The sequence below is a fragment of the Pomacea canaliculata genome, linkage group LG2 (genome assembly GCF_003073045.1).
Source record: "Pomacea canaliculata isolate SZHN2017 linkage group LG2, ASM307304v1, whole genome shotgun sequence".
Classification (NCBI taxonomy): Eukaryota; Metazoa; Mollusca; class Gastropoda; order Architaenioglossa; family Ampullariidae; genus Pomacea; species Pomacea canaliculata.
In genome coordinates, this window is record NC_037591.1 from 32,319,116 (window position 1) to 32,337,288 (window position 18,173).

The 18,173-nt window shown below is 44.9% G+C and overlaps 1 protein-coding gene across 2 annotated transcripts in view; it reads right to left on the reverse strand.

The window, feature by feature from the left end:
* The window catches only part of LOC112558342, an 88,316-nt gene extending 70,969 nt beyond the window's left edge, over positions 1 to 17,347 (reverse strand). Inside the window, exon 1 of one of the 2 annotated variants that reach the window (XM_025228790.1) lies at positions 16,497 to 17,347. In XM_025228790.1, the coding sequence (XP_025084575.1) occupies positions 16,497 to 16,748 (252 nt within the window). In that variant the 5' untranslated portion in view covers positions 16,749 to 17,347. Of the gene's footprint in view, positions 1 to 195; positions 1,466 to 16,496 lie in introns of those variants that run through there. The other variant, XM_025228791.1, reaches the window with a different exon arrangement.
* Positions 17,348 to 18,173: the final 826 nt, after the last annotated feature.

The window sequence follows — 18,173 nt, forward strand, 5'->3', positions numbered from 1 at the left end:
CAAAAGATATAACCACCCCACCCCACAAAACTGTGGAACGTTTGTTCCTGTTAACTGTCGCGTCAACTGACAAGGCAAGTCCAGTCACGCGTGCTGCGTGGCCAACAAATCAAGACACATGAAAAAAAACCACACACACACAGGCACACAGAGAAGCTCTGATTAGCTGAGTATCTAGAGTTTCAAATAACTCGCCTCGAAAAAGTCTCCAGCGAAAACAGAGCCCCGCAGACCGTTCCCTGCACCGCAAGGAACCAACAATATGTTTTATCCGCGCGCTGCCGGGGCTGCCAACTCTTGCCTCCAACCGAAGTCAGTAAAAAGACGGGACCTCTTGGAACAACTGGTGGCTTGTGCCGTACGAACTAGCACCACACTCTCGCCGGTCGGTCAAACCCACTTGTCTTTCTTCTCCTGCTGTCCCTCCAGTCTTGTGAGCACGAAAGACACTCCTGAAGTCATCCACGGATCGGTTTCAAATCCTGCCGTAAAGTGGCCCGGACCTTGCCACTCCAATCGAGCGACTCCACACACCAAGCGTGTGGGGGAGGTTGGAGGGGCAGGTCTCTTTGCGAGCCTGTGTGTGTGTGCCCTGCGCTGTGGCGTGGCCCACACCAGTCGTATTGACACACCGCTTGCTGAAGGTATCAGCGTGGCGAGCGCCCCGAGATGACAAAGCAGAGCGATTGCGAGCCGGGTTTTTTTTTTTTTTATCTCTCTCGCTACCTTTAAGTAGGGGCATGCCAATGTGACAAAAGAGTACACACGACTGTATCCGACTGTACAATGATGAACAAACCCACACCTGCCCGTTCTCGCTGTCTCCCCCACCACTTTTTTTTTCCTCCACCTTTTCTCGAAACGAACCGTCGGTCGCTAGTCGCACTCGGGTCAACATCCAGATGATCGAGAAACTGCAGGTAAGTCCCCCGTTCTCCCGCGCCGCCAACGGGTTGCCGTCCACTAACCGGTAGGTGGGCCTTGGTCCACACCTCCACTACCACTTCAACCACAGCGACCGGGCGTGCAACACACACACAGTGGCGCTCGGCACACTGGCTCAGTATTGCCTACATAATGTCCTATCTGCCGTGTGCTACGTATGGCCGTAGTTATATCCAGGTCCCATGCGCGGTGTCGCCTTGCAGCTGCTCTTGACTCTTCAAAAGGTACATCTGACAGTAGTTATGGGGGGTCAAGCACTGCTTCATAAATTCGTTGGCCGTCTGCTGGGTTGGTGTTGCCCAAAATAGTAGGCCTCCTACGCATTCCATGGCACTTCAAAGCTTTTTGTTTTTAGTTTCTTTTCCCCTAATCCGGACGTTCTTTCTCGGGTTTAGAACAGCGAGCTTTTATTTTCCTTTTATACATCATGTGCTTGTTGTCAGTCAGCATGGCAAAGACAACAAAACACGGAACTGATTGCGCAAGTATAAAATGGCTGCCCGTACTACCTTTGTTTTCGCATGAAACGTACGTTAAACGATGACTACGAAAAGAAACACCATAAATTAATAATTAAATCTTCATAATCATAAATTTGAAAAAGAGACAACGGCAACTGAAAGTTGAGCTGTTACGACGCTTAGCTTACCATTGGCGAGAACTTCAGCTGCAAGCTCTCATTACGCATTCGAATCCATTATTGACTTACAATAGCCTAGCGCCAAAGGCAGCGGCCCTTGAAGTCGTGCGACAAAAGCCCGCGCTGTCACCCAGTGACTGGCAACTTCTTCAGTCGAGCAGCCCATTGGCTATCAGCGAACCTCGCGAACAATGCCGCGCGTCGGCCGCTCCGCACGCGGATAAGGGCGCCCCAGGCTTCAAAACACGCTTATTCTTCCGATCAAACAAAATGACGATTGAAGGTCCCTTCTCGACAGGAAACTAGTCCACTGGTCACCGCCAAGCTGCCAGCAACTGCTCTAGAACGTGTTTCCAATGGTGAAAGGTGTTTAAAAGAACAATTTTTCCGTCACTAGAGTGAGGAAGCTGGCACCTCGTTGTACAGAAGGTGAAAAGGTGTAAGAGAGGTGCCAAAGCACCTAGAAAAGGATAATTCTCTTGTCGAGTGGCCAATTCTTTTTACTCACACAAAGATGAAAGCAAACACAACAGGCCCTAGAATTTAAAAAAAAATAACAAAAAAAAAAACAAAAACCAGCCGCGGAACCCATGGCCAAAGGGGCATAAACTGACCTGGAACAACATAAATGCACTTGCTGATGACAAAAAAATTAGAGGTATCTTGTGGATGACTTATGTACCAGCTAGGTAAAACGAGAGCTAAGCCCAAAGGAAGAACTACGCTAGACAAGAATCTTTATGAAACTCGGGGCAGGAGCTGACATGTAAAGGATGTGACCGCAGAGAAGTAAGCATACTCGCCTGTCACATTCACAAGCCTCTGCCCTGCAACGAATCACGAAACACGTGTAAATATGTCTTGCAATTTCGGCGAAAGAAACCGAAAAGTGAAGTGAAATCCTATCCTAAAGCATATCAGGTCAGGTCAGGTCAGTCCCATGCCCGGTCCGGGCGTAGGGGGGACCGTCCGGCAGCAGCAACAGACAGAATTTTCCACCCGGTCCTGTCTTGAGCAGATGAGAGCAGGTCTGGCATCTCGCGTTCGGTCCATTCTTTAATGTTGGTGACCCAGCTTTTCCTCGGACGACCACGACGACGGCTCCCTTCGAGGGTTCCTTGTAGGATCGTCTTGGACAGGGTGTTGTGGCGGGTGACGTGACCGAACCAGGCGAGCTTGCGCCGCTTCACTGTTGCCAGAAGGGGCTCATGTGGGCCCACGAGGGAGGTTACGGTGCTCCGTACGTATGCGTTGGTCTTGTGTTCGCGGTACGAGATGCGGAGCAGCTTTCTCAAGCACTTGTTCTCAAAGGCCTGGAGCTTCTTTTCCGTTGCGGCAAGCAGCGTCCAAGTCTCGCAGCCGTAGAGTAGGATTGACACTACGAGGGACTTGTACAGCCTGTGTTTGGTACTGAAGCTGATTGAGTTGCTTCGCCAGATCCTATCCAGCCTGGACATTGCGGATGTTGCCATACCAATCCTGATACGGATCTCTGCTGTACAGCAACCATCTCTAGTCAGGGTGGCACCCAAATACTTGAAGCTGTTGACCTCCTCCAGTTTCTGGCCGTTCATGACGATGTTGCTGCTGCTGTCGGTGGTGGAAATAATCATTACTTTGCTTTTTTCTGAGCTTATTTCCATGCCATAGGCCCCCGCTCGCCTGGAGAGTCTGTCCGTCAAATCCTGAAGTTCGTTGTTACTGCCTGCCATGAGGTCAATGTCATCTGCAAAGCGGAGGTTGCACAGGGGTCTGCCACCAATGGAGATTGAGGTAAGGTGGTTGTGGAGGGTGTCTTGCATGATTTTTTCAAGGAAGATGTTAAAAAGGATGGGAGAGAGTAGGCACCCTTGACGGACCCCGATCGTCAGCGCGAAGAACTCGCCTAGTTGGTTGTTGAGTAGTACCGCGCTGGAGGCGTTCTTGTAGAGTGCTGCTACCATCTGGATCAGTCCCTCCTCTATGTTGAATGATCTCATGACCTGCCAGAGTCCATCGTGCCAGACACGATCAAAAGCTTTTTTGAAATCGATGAAGTTATGGTATAGTTGACGTTGATGCTCCAGGTGTTTTTCTATCATAACACGGCAGTTAAAGATCTGTTCTACCGTGCTTCTTCCAGCCCTGAAGCCAGCCTGTTCTTCTGCCAGCAGTTCCTCTGCAATAGGTTTTAAGCGGTTGAGGATGATTCTGAGCATTACTTTGCTTGGGTGACTTATCAGACTGATGGTTCTGTAGTTCTGGCACTGCCTCAGGTTCCCTTTCTTAGGGAGTGGGATGATGATAGACTGAGCCATTCTTTTGGCCATTTCTTATCTTCCCATATCTTTTGACACAGTGTGGTGAAGGCCTTGGTTGTTGCGTCTCCTCCATGCTTCAGCAGCTCAGCAGGTACGTTGTCCACACCAGGTGACTTTCCTCCCTTCAGACTGTGCATAGCTTCTCTCACCTCATCAGTGAGGACTGGCAGGTCTTCAGCCTCTCTTGTCCCAGTCTGGTGATGCTGGAGAATGCTGGTGTCTGGCTCGATCTTGTAGTTGTACAAGTCTTGGCAATATTCAGTCCAACGACTTAGTACAGCAGCGTTTTCCGTAAGGAGCTGTCCGGCGCTGTCTTCGATGACTGTGGCTGGTCGCTGCTGAGTCTTGGTGAGGGCCTTCAGTGTTTCATATGCCTTCTTGCTGTCTCCGCTTGCCATGCCTATTTCCACGCTGCGACACTGGTCTTCGATCCAATCTTCTTTTGCCTCCTTCATCCTTGTTCTGATCTGCTGGTTGACAAGTCTGTACTTGTCTGCTGACGTCGGGTCTCGACCTCTCCCTCTCTTCAAGGCTCTCCTTTCGTCGCAAAGATCAAGGATGTCGTCTGTCACCCAGGGTTGTTTGCGCTTCCTCTGCTTCCCCAGCACTTCGTCTGCAGTAGAGAGTAGCACCTCTTTGATACTTCCAGCAAGGGCGTCTATGTCGCAGTCTAAAGTAGCCAGGGCTGCAAATTTGCCCCCCACCTGGGCCTGGAAGATCCTCTCTGTGTCCGGATCTTTGAGCTTCTCAAGGTTGAATCGGATGCGAGGGCTCTTATTGTTGTCACGTCTCAACTTCAGTTTCAACTTGAGGCTAGTGAGGACGAGGTTGTGGTCGCTGCCTATGTCAGCGCCAGGAAAGGACCTCGTTTGTGCTTTGTTGATGCTTGATTTGAAACGCTGAGGCAGCAAGATGAAGTCAATCTGGTTATGGACCAGACCTCCGGCGAATGCCACGTTACAGTTCTTGACTTCTTGTGCGGTGGAGGGTATTGGCAATGGTGAGACGGTGACTCTGAGCGAATTCTAGTAGCCGTAGGCCTCTTGCGTTGGTGTTGCCTAGGCCAAACTTGCCGACTGTTCCTGCCCATTGTTGGTAAGCGTCAGGGCCGATCGTAGCATTCCAGTCGCCAAGGACAAGCAAGATGTCTTTCTTCGGAGTTTTCTTGATGATGTTGTCCAGCTCCTCGTAGAATTCCTCAACCTCTTCATCTTCGTGTTCTGATGTTGGGGCGTACACTTGTATAATGGTGATGTTGTGCGGTCGAGCAGAGATTCGGATGGAGATAAGTCTGCTAGAGACTGGAGTGCAGCTGATGACAGTTCCAGCCACCTCCTTCCTGACAATGAAAGCGACACCACGTTCATGCTTGATTTCGTCTCCGCTGAACCAGAGCTTGTGGCCTTCATCTGTAGTTGACTCCCCGAAACCAGTCCATCGGACTTCTGCAAGTCCCACTATGTCCCAGCGGTAACGCTGTAACTCGTGTGTGAGTTCTTTCACTTTGCCGCATTGAAAGAGTGTGCGAACATTCCATGTTCCGATAGTAGTCCCTTGTGTAGGCAGCTTAATTGTAGACTTGGGTGTAGACTTGGTTCCAGTATCACACTTGTCGCCCCCTCCCTGGAGACCACCAGAGGGGTGCGCGGTCGTTGGTGATCCGGGCCTCGACCGATCCGGCATGTTGCTTCTATTCTGTTTTGCTACCATAAGTCCTTTCAGTGGGCTTTGGCGAACTTGGTGGCGCCCATCTCCTCTCCAAGTATTTGTATTGACGTGCATAATAACACGTCAGCCCCTCACAGCGTTTGGCCCGCCAGCAGAAGCGGTTACCGGGGTGTAGCCAGGTTAAGGACCTGGAGCCAGCTGTGAGAGTTGATTGCCATGTGAGGACCAGTGCTCCCGTCTGTCCCAAGGGACACTGCTGTCGGAAAGTCAAAGGTGCTTCCTCTACATAGACACCCCGGACACTCTCATAAAGGAGAGAAAATGACACATGACAAAATGACGTAAAATAAAGTGACGTCAGAACTAAATGACGGTCCTCCAGCCAAAGGTCAGCGTCTACATGCAATACAAGCACAGTCCGCAGGCCAAAGATCAAACATGTCATATAAGCTGGAATGCATTCTATAGCAAACATAGCTGCACAGAACACATCCAACAGACGACATCAGTCCTAAAGCATATAGCGGTATGTAAAAGGACTTTTCTCGTCCTTCAACGCATGGGTGATTCAGACCTGCCCTACCTGTGTTAGCACTTCAGCCGGTGTGCTGCATGGCAGTGTCGTGTCCCGGGCTGTACTGTTATAAAAGATTCACTGCATGCGACCTTGCGTGGCCCCGTCATAGAGCGACTACATAGAGCTATTGCTGCTATACGCCAATGTTCCACGTTGTTTCTTCCTCTTACCGTTTCAGCCTAAAACCCCACAAACCCTACCAACCAACCCTCTTTGATTTGGCTACCTCCTTTATTTTTGAACCTCCGTCCGCACCTCCATCTCCATGAATGAAGGGCATGCATTGGGTACCTTTCAACGAGCACCTCTGTCGTCGTTTGACCCATATAAGCAGCCATGCATAACCAACATGAAGAGGGCGCCACACCTGGCCTCGGGGCGAGGTCGCTGATGGTGTCTTTCAACGATGAGAAACGCGCCCTTATCGAAAAACACGAATAATTTCTACTTCTCATACCAAGCATTTTTACATCCCGAAGATGAAACCGGAACGATACCAAAATATTATCACAAACTTTTTTTATTATAAATCTTTAGTCAAACTTGACGCAAGATGTCCACAATAGACACCAGATATGTGCAAGTGGGAACTGAGACGGGTGCTGCTAGACTCAGTCACTGGAAAAGGCAGAGAATCGACAGTGGTTGCAATCGTTAGATGAGCTGCCGAAAGCACACCAGCAACTCCTGTGTACCCTGCAAGCTGTTGCTGCCGTTGTCCGCGCTAGCTCCGATCAAAGGAAAACGTAATGGTTCCCACCACCACCATCACCACTACCACCATCTTCCCGCAGGAAACTTGACTCAGAGTGACAGCAAAAGGTGTAAGAAACAATAGGCCAAAGGCGACATTTTGCTGTGGCGACAATTAAGTTCGAAAGTATTCCCTCTCCACTGATGCCTAATCGAAGGGCTGGTGCCTAATCGATGGTGGATAAAAATAGGAGGCGGGGGTGAAGGGAATGGATGGGGGAATCAACATGATCAACAAAGTCCGACATCTGTTTCTATTTTACGGAGGTCCACCTGTCAATAAGCAAGCTGTTTCCTACCACTGTGGGGCAATCCATCGTGCAGGGCGGCCAGTCACCTGTGAGACGATGCCTCTTAATTGGAAGCCAGTGTGCAATTTTGGGTTCATTTGAAGCGTCTCCATCAAGTACGTTTTATAGACAACGGAAAACAGACAAACCGGTACTTCTGTCCTCGTATCTTCGCGGACTAGAACACAGGTGCTTGGAAACCAAATATATTCAATATACGTCCACCCATTTTCCCAATATGGGAACAAAGCAGACTTGGAGCGTTTGACGCTGGAACATAGTGTTTTACGCCGATCCCGCAACTAAGGCTATATATATATTTTGGCAAAGATGTCGGCCATAAAAACCGATGCAACAAGTAAGGAAAGAACAGTATGCCCGAGACGAGATCTGAACCCAAGACAGCATATCATTCTTGTATTGTTGCACCAACTGTGAGTGTTCGAGTAATGGCGAGGAACGGGAGACTGCATAGTCATTGTATAAACACTTGACGTCACAAAGGCATGGAAATGTTCAATAAACAGTGTACACGTGTCACATTAACGTACCCTCTCCCACCCCACACGTACACCTGAGAGGTCCTACAACGAACGTCTTACGAGCATACCGAGAGCGATGGGCAGCGCCTTCTATGTTGTTGGCGAGGGGACTATTCGTCGCGACCTGCTGCACTCCCTTTTAAAAGCATGTCCTAAATAGGACGCCGAGCACCTAGCCCTGCACCACCACCATCACCGCCACCACCATCACGCAGTCCTCGGCAACACGAGAAGGTTTTCAACAGCCTACAAAAAAAAGGAGGGTTACTTACTCGGCATAACATGGAGGCACTAAAGAATAAAACAAGGTTTGAGAAGGCCCGTCTACTGGCTGACACTGGATACAAGATATGGGTAGGGGTACGGCCACAACAACTACCGAATAACACTAGTATTTAGTTTCACATGAGACTCAAACCACACTATGAACTAGCAATTAGAAGTTCTCTGATAGTTGTGTCAGTCATATCCCACGACTGGTTCGCAGTTCTACTTGCACAGCATGATGAGCATGAAAACCTCTTCTTCCAAGTTTGGGCATAGAAAAGCAGAAAGTACTTACCGCCGTTAAAATCTTTTTTCTCTGACATATATAACAATCCGTCCTTTAACAAATCATATCCAAAATTAGATTGATTACTTAACAGTTAACACAGCATAGGTCTGAAGGAAATTATTTTTCTGTAGCCTGCAAGTGAACACAAGCTTTCAACACTCTCCTGGACACGCCCCCGGACAGGTCAGTGGCCAGTCTACAGAACAAAAGGTCAAAGCCACTTAAGGTCTCCCTCCCACCTCTCTGCCCTCTCGCTTCCACCACTTGATCGATAGTCAACGCGGGAAAATGAAGCGACAAAGCCAGTGAGCGTGACGACTGCTGAACTTGTTGCTATAGCGATGAAAAGACCTTACAGCTGTCAGGCAGCTTGGCAGTCAAGCCGAACTCGACACCTTGATGTAAGTGCCCTGGTCGCCTAACCATGAAGCAACGCGATGCCGTTAATTGTGCCCCCCCCCCCCCCCCATCCCGGTCTGTATACAAGCAAACAGGTAGAAATGGCTAGTTATAACTAGGCAAAAACTGGCAATGTTTAGAGGCAACAGCGATTGAATTTAGCAAGTTAAAATAATAGAATCTACACACAAAATACACAAATAACGATCCAGTAATCTTCCTTACACTAACGTCCTACCTGACGATGCGTAATCTTCGCAGCTATTTCGCAGACGAGACCGCTGCACTGCGAAACAACTGATGATACATTACTACCACCATCAAAAAATGGCCAATGAAATATAAGTTCGTCGCTTATCAAGAACTCAAGTTGGCGAACTCCTCCACAACTGGATCGATTGAACTTAGTCACAGGTAAATGTGGCCACTTTAGCGGCAACTTAAGAACTAGGCTAGTTTACGGAGATGACCTCCAGGATGAAACTACGTTATCTTTTTTTGCAATAAAAGGCCGACTGTTCGGCTGATCACTGTGGTCCTGTCTCCAGTCTCGAGCCTGTCTAGGCTACGGGACAAAGGTGGGAAGTATTTTCTTACCGATCTTGGCTTGTCGCCCCCTGCTCGCCGCGAGTCGCTCGCTGTGCGCTGTTCGCGACCTCTTCAAACGCCGCTGGCCAGTATCCCCACAAAATGACGAGACGAGTAAGGCGGATATAACGTTAACGAAAACTTAAACTGCCGACAGGGGCATTTTTTACACTACCACCCTGTTTCTTCGCGTGTACGTGCGCGTGCACAGACCAAGAACAAACTGTATACAAGCTGGCAAAGCACAGTCAGTAACAATACACCTGATGCCAACAGAAGATGACAAGTTGCAAAAATGTTTTTGGTCTTTTTTTTCCTGCCCTACCTCTCTATGCTGCATGTGACAAATAATGGACAACTTCATCAAAGTGTTGTCTTCAAACGAGCCCACATTGTGCCCGTTAGCAGCAGCGTATAGCCACGTCCACGTCCACAAAGACGCGATGCGAAACGCTTCTGTGCGTTTGCCAATGAACTCGGGGGGGGGTATCAGCAGGTGGGGGAAGGAAGGGAACTGAACAAGTGACGTAACGCTAGTACTGTATGCGTGCACCTGTGAACGAGTCGCTGTCCTGCGACTTCTCGCTTCATCCCATCCTCCGCGACGCTGCTCCCCCAGAACCCCTTTCACCATCTTTCTTTCCCTCCCGCTTGCCGTACCAGGCAACCCATCCGCCCCACACACGCGGAAAAACCTGTTCTGCCGGCAACTCGCTAGTCCAGGCGACGGTGAAGGCAAATTCCGCCATCAGGTGAGACGCAACCCTAAAAAGGTCACGTAGCTGGCGACTGGAAAGCAATTCACTTGCCAGCTCTTCTCCAAGCAAGGACTGGAATTTCCACCATACCCCCTTCCTCCTCTTAACTTATCCACTGTCAATATTTGAGCTGCTTTAATCACTTTGCCCGCACCTTTCCTGGTCGGTCCTGTCGCGGTTTTAATTTCTCTCCCTCGTGGTAGCCTCGAGAGGGCCGCTTTCGGTTTTTTTTTCGGACCCAAGCGACACTCCAAACGTTCTCCATTCCTTTCACGAACGGCTCACCCACCCAGAGCAAACGAATATGTAAGTTCTCTTTCCGCAGTGAACACCGATTCTCGAATTCTGCTTCTGACGAGATGTAAACCACGCAAGAACTTGGGCAGGTGTGGGAGGTTTCACTCTTGGCCGGTGGCCTTACGCTGTGGACGTGGTGGGTGGGGGTACCTGCAACGCCGGCCACATCAATATTCTGCATCTCCTGTTGCTATTTTCGTGTGGTCTCATTTCTGGTCCAGGACTTGATGTCGCCAGACCAGAGGACGGACTGCGCGCCGTGGTGGAGACCGTTGTTTTGGTTACGTTTCCCGGGCAACGACCCGCCCAGCGATACCCGGTGCTCGAAGCACGGCAAGAACCAGGCGTTTCTCCCGCGCTCTCTCTCTCTTCCTCCTTGCATGCACTCCCACACACTTGAACGCAAATACGCTCGGGCTTTCGGAAACGTCTATTGCTCCGGCTCTGTTAGACCTCTACAGCTTTCCCGCTCTCAGGACGGTGAGAACAGTTCTCTCACTGTTGCTAAAACACGCCACAACAAAATATCAGCGATAAGCCTGTCACCTGCGACCGCGCTATGTAACTACGCCCCACCCCTCCCACCCCGTTCATACCCTGATCTCCATTGTCCGCGCATGAGGAATCGATTATCTTTTCATTTGTAGTGAGGACCTCGACGCGTGTTTGTAGTGAAAGATCAATCACGCAACTTCGCTTCGTGTTCTGGTCATTGCTGCAAGGTCACGGACACCCAAGACAACGTGGAAATAACGCCCCACCACCCACTCTAAAGCTCGGCGACCGAAGAAGCGATGCGACCTTCCTCAACGGAAATTCAAAAACACATCGTCACTAATTGGCATGAAATCTGATCTTTCGTGACGAAACTAAAGCTGCTAATGTTGACTTAACAAAACAAAATTTCTATCACTGACCACCACTGATGAACTAGATGAACAAAAGGTTTTTGAACAGTTATTTTATCATGTATACTTGCAATTGCTTACTTCCTTTAAGCCATATAATAATTTGTGACACCGCCGACAGCGCTGACAACCGATTCATCATGACTTCGTCTTACGCCAAATTTTCGCTGTCATTAGAACTTCCTTTTAGTCCTTCCTTGCTTGGTTGATTGGTTGGTTTGGCAGAAAAGTGCTTCCACCTCGCACTAATAGGGGAGAGGGAGGGGGAGGAAACGAAGTACCTCCGACAGCCAGCCCTGCGAACAGGTGTCACATACAGTGAGTGTCTTGAGATCTGACCTAGGGCCTCTCACTGCAGTGGTAACAAGTGAGTCTTTTAACTGCTACATTACCGGACAAACCTTTGTCCTGCCTTTTATACGACGTTTGCGTATGAGGCACCTGGTTGCAGCCTAATCTACTTCTACTTCTATCACCTCATCTGGGCAACTAATTTGGAAACATCAATTGCCGCTGAGAACGATACCTCTATTGCCACACCCAAACCTCAATCAACTAATCAAACATTGCTGAAGATAGTAACCTTCTAAAGCTGATAATAATATTCTTACTTCCTTACAGCCACACAGGCTTTATTGTTGTCATCTTCATTTCCATGAAGTTGAATCTAACAGAGTGATGACAGTACCAGCCAACTTTCTTTCAATAGCTGATATGCTACTAGTCATTAGCAAGTGAAACATCACAACTCTTTTTATTACCTGAATCATATGAAAAACTAGTAGTATATATCTGCCTAACTCAACAAACCGAATAACGTGTGAGTGGCTAATGTATTCTATGAAGGGGGAAAAAATGAGTCAAAATGGTAGAGATTTCAAACAATATGATACAGACTGCCTTGAAAGGTTCATTACCGGCCATCTAAGGAACATTTACACCTGGAGTTGGTATAGCCACTACATTTTACAGTCATATTCTTCCTGACTGGTGGGGTTTTCTCCCCTCTTTCCCACCTGCCTTTTCTCCCTTTCCATCCAACCTTCTAGAATTGTGTAATCCAAGTCTGTAACGTTGCTGGTGATCTAATGTTATGACACGTGGCCTGGTACACCAAGTAAGAATCACCCTCTGTGCCACCAGTAAATATTACTTTTATACCCTAGCAGGACACTGTTAAAGTAACCAAAGGCACACACTGCATGAAATAAAAAACTAAAATTATGATTGAAATGAGGTCCATTTCCAAACAGTTGCTACCTGCTAGTTAAAACTAGTCAACAAGTTAAAAATGTTAATGGTAGTAACAACAGCATTAAGGACACTCATCTCACCCACACCATCTCACCAAACATGACCAAACAGGACTAAAGGGTGTGAATTACTGAGCTATGCGGGACACTGAATTGGATGAAGGGATGCCAGTAGTGCAAAATGCAATGCCTGATATGAGCAAATCTCAGATCCTCCCACTCTTAACCTCTGAATTCGTTGAGGCTTCTAAAGGTCCACAGCATTAGCCCAGGCACTAGGCAATCAGCATATTTCCATGCAAAGTCATGTATTTAACCATAAATTTAAAATATGATTTTACACATATGCATGTGTGGATTTTTAAGAACCAAAGATATAGCAAATTTTATGTCAACCGAGTACTATCTGCCTTGTGCTTCCAACCCTCCCAAAAGAAAACCAACTATTGCTGCTATCAACTTAAAAGATGTTAATTCTGAACTTCGCAGTTTATTCAAGCATGATGCATAGCTGCTGTAAATAACTATCCTAAATGGAACAAGGAGATAGAAAAGCAAACATTATTTGATAAATGAAATCTGCTTGTAAACAGAAGTTCATAACACCCAGTCTATGACAGTAATTTAAACTGCAAAAGTGTGTCCCTTTTATCTTCATTTTTCTCTAGCCTGCAGTGTGTTTGCCGACCTAAGATAATCTAACAAGTTCAAATTTAAAAATTATGGAAAGTTGTACTTAGATAATATGCAACCTACTGTTTCCTTTACTATAAGAATATGTATATGTGTGTGCACAGCACATGCATGCACAAGATACAACGTAATGGTGTGAGAGTAACACACAGTGTGTACTGTGTCATCTCAAACACTATCTTTCCCTCTCCCCATAAATGCTCCTTCTGCAGTGTGAAGCAAATATAAGTTACAACTCAATGCAGCAGTTCACTAGCCACAGAATTAAGATAGACTTCTGAAGAAAGTGCTCATCCCAGACACCATTTATTCTATACAAAGCAAACTAGAATTTCCCATTTCATCTCTTTGTACTTACAATGACAGGGAGATGATGTATATTCATAAGCAAACAAAGGCTTGTCATCTGCAGGCCTGGTCACAAGTGGTGATCAGCGTAATGGCTATGTAGCAAGAAAAAAATATTTTGCTCAATGCCAGCCAGATCCCTTGGTAAACACTGTTCTGATAGGTGAAGAGGGTAGATTAAACAGTGCAACATCTGCATTCCATGCTGACGGAAATGTCAGGATACAAAGGAAGGGTTCTGCTTTATATCTCAAGAGCCTAGGAGTACTCTGCTAGTTTGCAAAGGGTTGAGACACATACAAAATTTCCTTGATGTAATTTTAGTAGGGCAACTAAAGAGAAAATGCATTAAATGGATATTCTAATATCTGTGCACACAATGTTTAATGTTTCTTTAGTCCAGCGAGTACCTCTCTTTAATTAAAACACCTGCTATTCTCAAAGCAGTAATTTCTCAGGTTCATAAAAAAGGCTTTGCAGCAGATTGGTTATTATTGATTTTATCAAATACCTAACTTGCTTTTAACAGGTATTCCATTAAAACGCAATGAGTATTCAAACTCACAAATTTCAATCATTAATATCAAGAAGGGGGTTCAAGGGTACTCTTAAGAGAAGGAATTTATTTCTGTAGTTGTTCTCTTCTTTTTGCTACTATCTAAAATACAATTAGGTTTCTGTTGTTATGTCTCATCTAACTGGACTGTGGATGGACTATTTATCATCAGCAGACTAGAAGAATAAGACGCAGAATTTTATCAATACTTTCCATTAATAGCTCTGTTTTTGACAAGTAAACACTGATTTTTATTGCTGATAGCCAGCGTTTCCCATCACATTCAAATGTGAATGAATCATGTAAAAGAAAAAAGAAATTGTGGTCTGTAAAATTGTAAACAATTTGACATCAGGAGTGAGGAAACAAGAAAGTTCAGACTGTAAGTCTTACTTACATGAGACACTTTGTAATAAACTCAATATATAAATCCTGACATTGCACAGCTACTTTTTACTAAATGTCAGCAAAAAGACAGGTTAGCATGTATAAAAGTTAGGCTCTAAAGCAGCTTCTTGATATCAAGGCTCAATATAATGGTGACGTTAACAGCTGTACATTGTGGTGTTTCATTTTGTGAAGCTTATTGATAAAGCCCCAATAATTTTATCTGGGAGGTCTGAAATCTCACAATAATTTTATGGATAGAAACAAAGACAGCTATAAGTGTAATCTATCTGGGCTGTGGATCTATCTTGGCAGTGATGCTGCGGATTATAAGTTCCCATTATTATTAGAAGCAGCTAAAGCTTGTCTCATTTTTAGATTATTTTAAGAGTCCTATATGTATCTTCATTTCCTCTACCAATATTGCGTGCTTGTGAATGTTTGCAAATAAGTACTGAAGAATGATGTAAGAAGAAAAAATGATTCTAAGCAGTGTGGTGGTTTCAGATTGTTTACCTCATTATTTATGCTTGTATATTTAAAGAGTTTGCTCAAAAAAATCTTAACTATGATATAATATCTTTTAAGGATCCAGAATAATGCTGATCACGTCATCTGCAGACCATCTAGATGTGAACATATATCATCCATCATTCACTCTCTTTACTAGTTGCTAATCATTGATTACAAAGCCTACAAATTTTCCACTTTGACTTACTCCGCCGTTTCTGTCATTGGTCATCAATACCCCTCCAAACTAACTCTCATCGGTATGCTGACATGATTTCGTCCCTCGTCTTCTGACACAAGATTTTGCTAGTCCCACTAGCAAAGACAAAGACATGGACAGAGGTCTTTCTCCTACCAAGCCCCATCAACTTGGAATGGATTACCCATCAGCTTTTTTCACTTGATTCTCTTACCACCTTTAAGTCTAAACTTAAGATGCATCTTTTCAGAATAGTGGCTTTGCTATATTCCTGTCCTGACCATAAGCGTGCATAATGTTTGTCTGTAATTTACTTAAGCGGGTGTTTGTTGTAGAAGTGAGAATGTCTGTTATATGCAAAAAATTGTTGGTAATTCAGTGTGTATATTATTTATGCAAAGCGCTCTGAGCAACTTACTGGAAAAGAGCTATATAAATCGTCATTATTATTATTGTCTACTAAATACAATAAGTTAACAATAAATTAAAGATATTTCAATCAAGTCACAATTGTACCTTCTAATCTTCTCTTTTTCTCATTTTCTAACATTTAGGTCCACATTTCTGAACAAAACTTCTTCACTCTGTCTAAATATTATGCATACTGAGTACAAGCATTTGATGTCAAAGATACCCACCCCTCTGTGTGTGTGAGAAAGAAAGAGAAAAAAAGTGAGTGAGAGAGAGATGCTTTTGTTTTGCTTATTAAAATATATTGCCTGCATGAGAATACATTTATTTTCAGCCTGAATATGGACCTGGCTACAAAATGTGTACACTCTATGTGTGAAACATAAAAATGAGGTTCCTAAAAGAAAGGTTTACAGATTTCATAAGTCAAAAGTAATCAGAGAGCAAATATGACATTCTAAAATTTTTATGTATATGAAATAGCCAGAAGAATAGATCGATATTCTAACATGTGCATAATTATTTAGATAGTACACACACAGATGTCTATATACAGTCAGATTATTGTGCATGCACCCACCTATATATATATAGAGAAAGAGTAGGTATCTCATTTTTTTAACAAAAAAGGAGAATTATTTGCCAGTAATACAATGTACAAGGTCTTTGCTCGCATGGCTGAATGTCGCCCAGCCGGGAACTTCGTTTGTATAAAGCATATAAGCTTATATGTTCAATCTGTGACTAATATTAATTTTTGTTTCCGATTTCATGTATATGCATATCTGCATACCCCGCTACAACACTTCTGAGAAGCGAATTAATGTAAATCCACAAATTAGCGTGATCCCCATAAAATGCGAATAACAAACTGCAAACTGTTAAAAACTCCACACTGTAAAAGTTATCGATCCCTACCTGCCGTTGCTTTCTGAACTTCTTAAAGGCCTCTTGAAGATTAGTGTTGTAGTTTGGGGGCATGGGTTCGCCAAAATCAACCTCAAACGCTTCGGACTTTTTTCTGAGAATCGATTCTGAATTGTTTTTTTTCTGGCCAATGTCTTTAGTCTTGTTATCTGTTGGGTTGATGTTTTCTGTCTCACAGATTTCTTTGGCCGCCATGACAGGCACGCACGCAGCCGATCCGCTCATACAAAACTTGATCAACATTTTGTGCCATGTAGTTTATCACTCACTCTTAAACTTTTCCCGAAATGCTTACTTCTTTGATTTGAGCGAGCACCCTAGCCTTCTACCTGTATTGATAAGAGGTAAGAAGGTCTACAGGCCCTGTCAAAGAAAGTCAGGAATGGCTTTTTGTTTAGAAGCGAAGCGCCTTGGTAATATCAAAACATTAGGCCTGAACAAGAGCGCCAATGCGATTGGATGATGCCTAAAATATAATCCAATCAATGGTGAAAATACATATCCCACTATAGTAGCAGACGACACCGGCTAAACGTGTCAGGGGGCATTACTCAACCAGAGAACAGTGGAAGAAAGATTCGTATCCAAGGTTACAGAGGTAAACACATTTCTATCGTGTGTGGCAGCCAATGCTAGATACAAGCAAACAGATAAACTCAGACTGTGTGTCAGACAAATGCACAGTAGTGTTATCAGAGTAGGTGAGAAGAATGTGCAAACAGAGCCTCAGAGGCTGGCTCACCAGAAATGAAATTAAGCACTGAAACAAAGAAGAGGACAGAAAATCTATATTACTTTTTTTTAGTACAAGAATGCCACAGTCTTGTTGTGTACATAAGCGCGTTTTACAGGAATAAAATATTTACTCGCTATGAAGGTCTTTGGGGAATAATTAACACTATTCTTCAAAACACGTTTCTGTTAAATTTAGATTTGCTTTCTAGATAATGGCCTGGCTGGTACTGTTCAATAGAAATATGCATTATTTGCATTAGTTTACCTTACAAAGCAATATAAAGCATATGCAGTTTCCACCGATAGCTTTGTATTCTTTGCCACTTGGTTTATGTTGTTTTTATTTTTTTATTTTTGTTTTTTCCAACTTTAATGAAAATGACTATTGCAATCATGCACGATTTTCCCAAGTGTCTTAATCTTGTGTGCTATTTTGGAACGATTTCAGCATCATTTCCATCAATACTGAATTGATAAATAAATAATGCAAGTTAACTGTGCATTAATGAAATAATTATTTGCACTCTTACCTTCATTTACCTGAAAGTATGAAAAAAAGCAAAGTCTGAAATGGAGATGCACGTAAAACTCAGCTGGCTGAGAAGCAGTAAGAAAACAGTTATTTTTAAAGTGTGCTGCGAAAAAAATGAAAGCAACCATTGAAGATTGAGGAAGCCCAGGATATGCAAATGATGTTGGGACATCACACTCAGTAGCCCGTACGTGCATGCAGTTGGAGATGCTCTGATAACCAACATGACTGACCCCTGTCTCCTATTACTGGCTTTGACACTCACATCATCAACAGCATCAATCCTTTTGTATCAGCGTTAAGAACGTCTGTAGGATTCAGCTGCTTTAATTTATGGATTCCATGTTACTAATTAGCCCTTCTTGCCTGCGGACACCCAGGGTAACGAAATAACTTATATA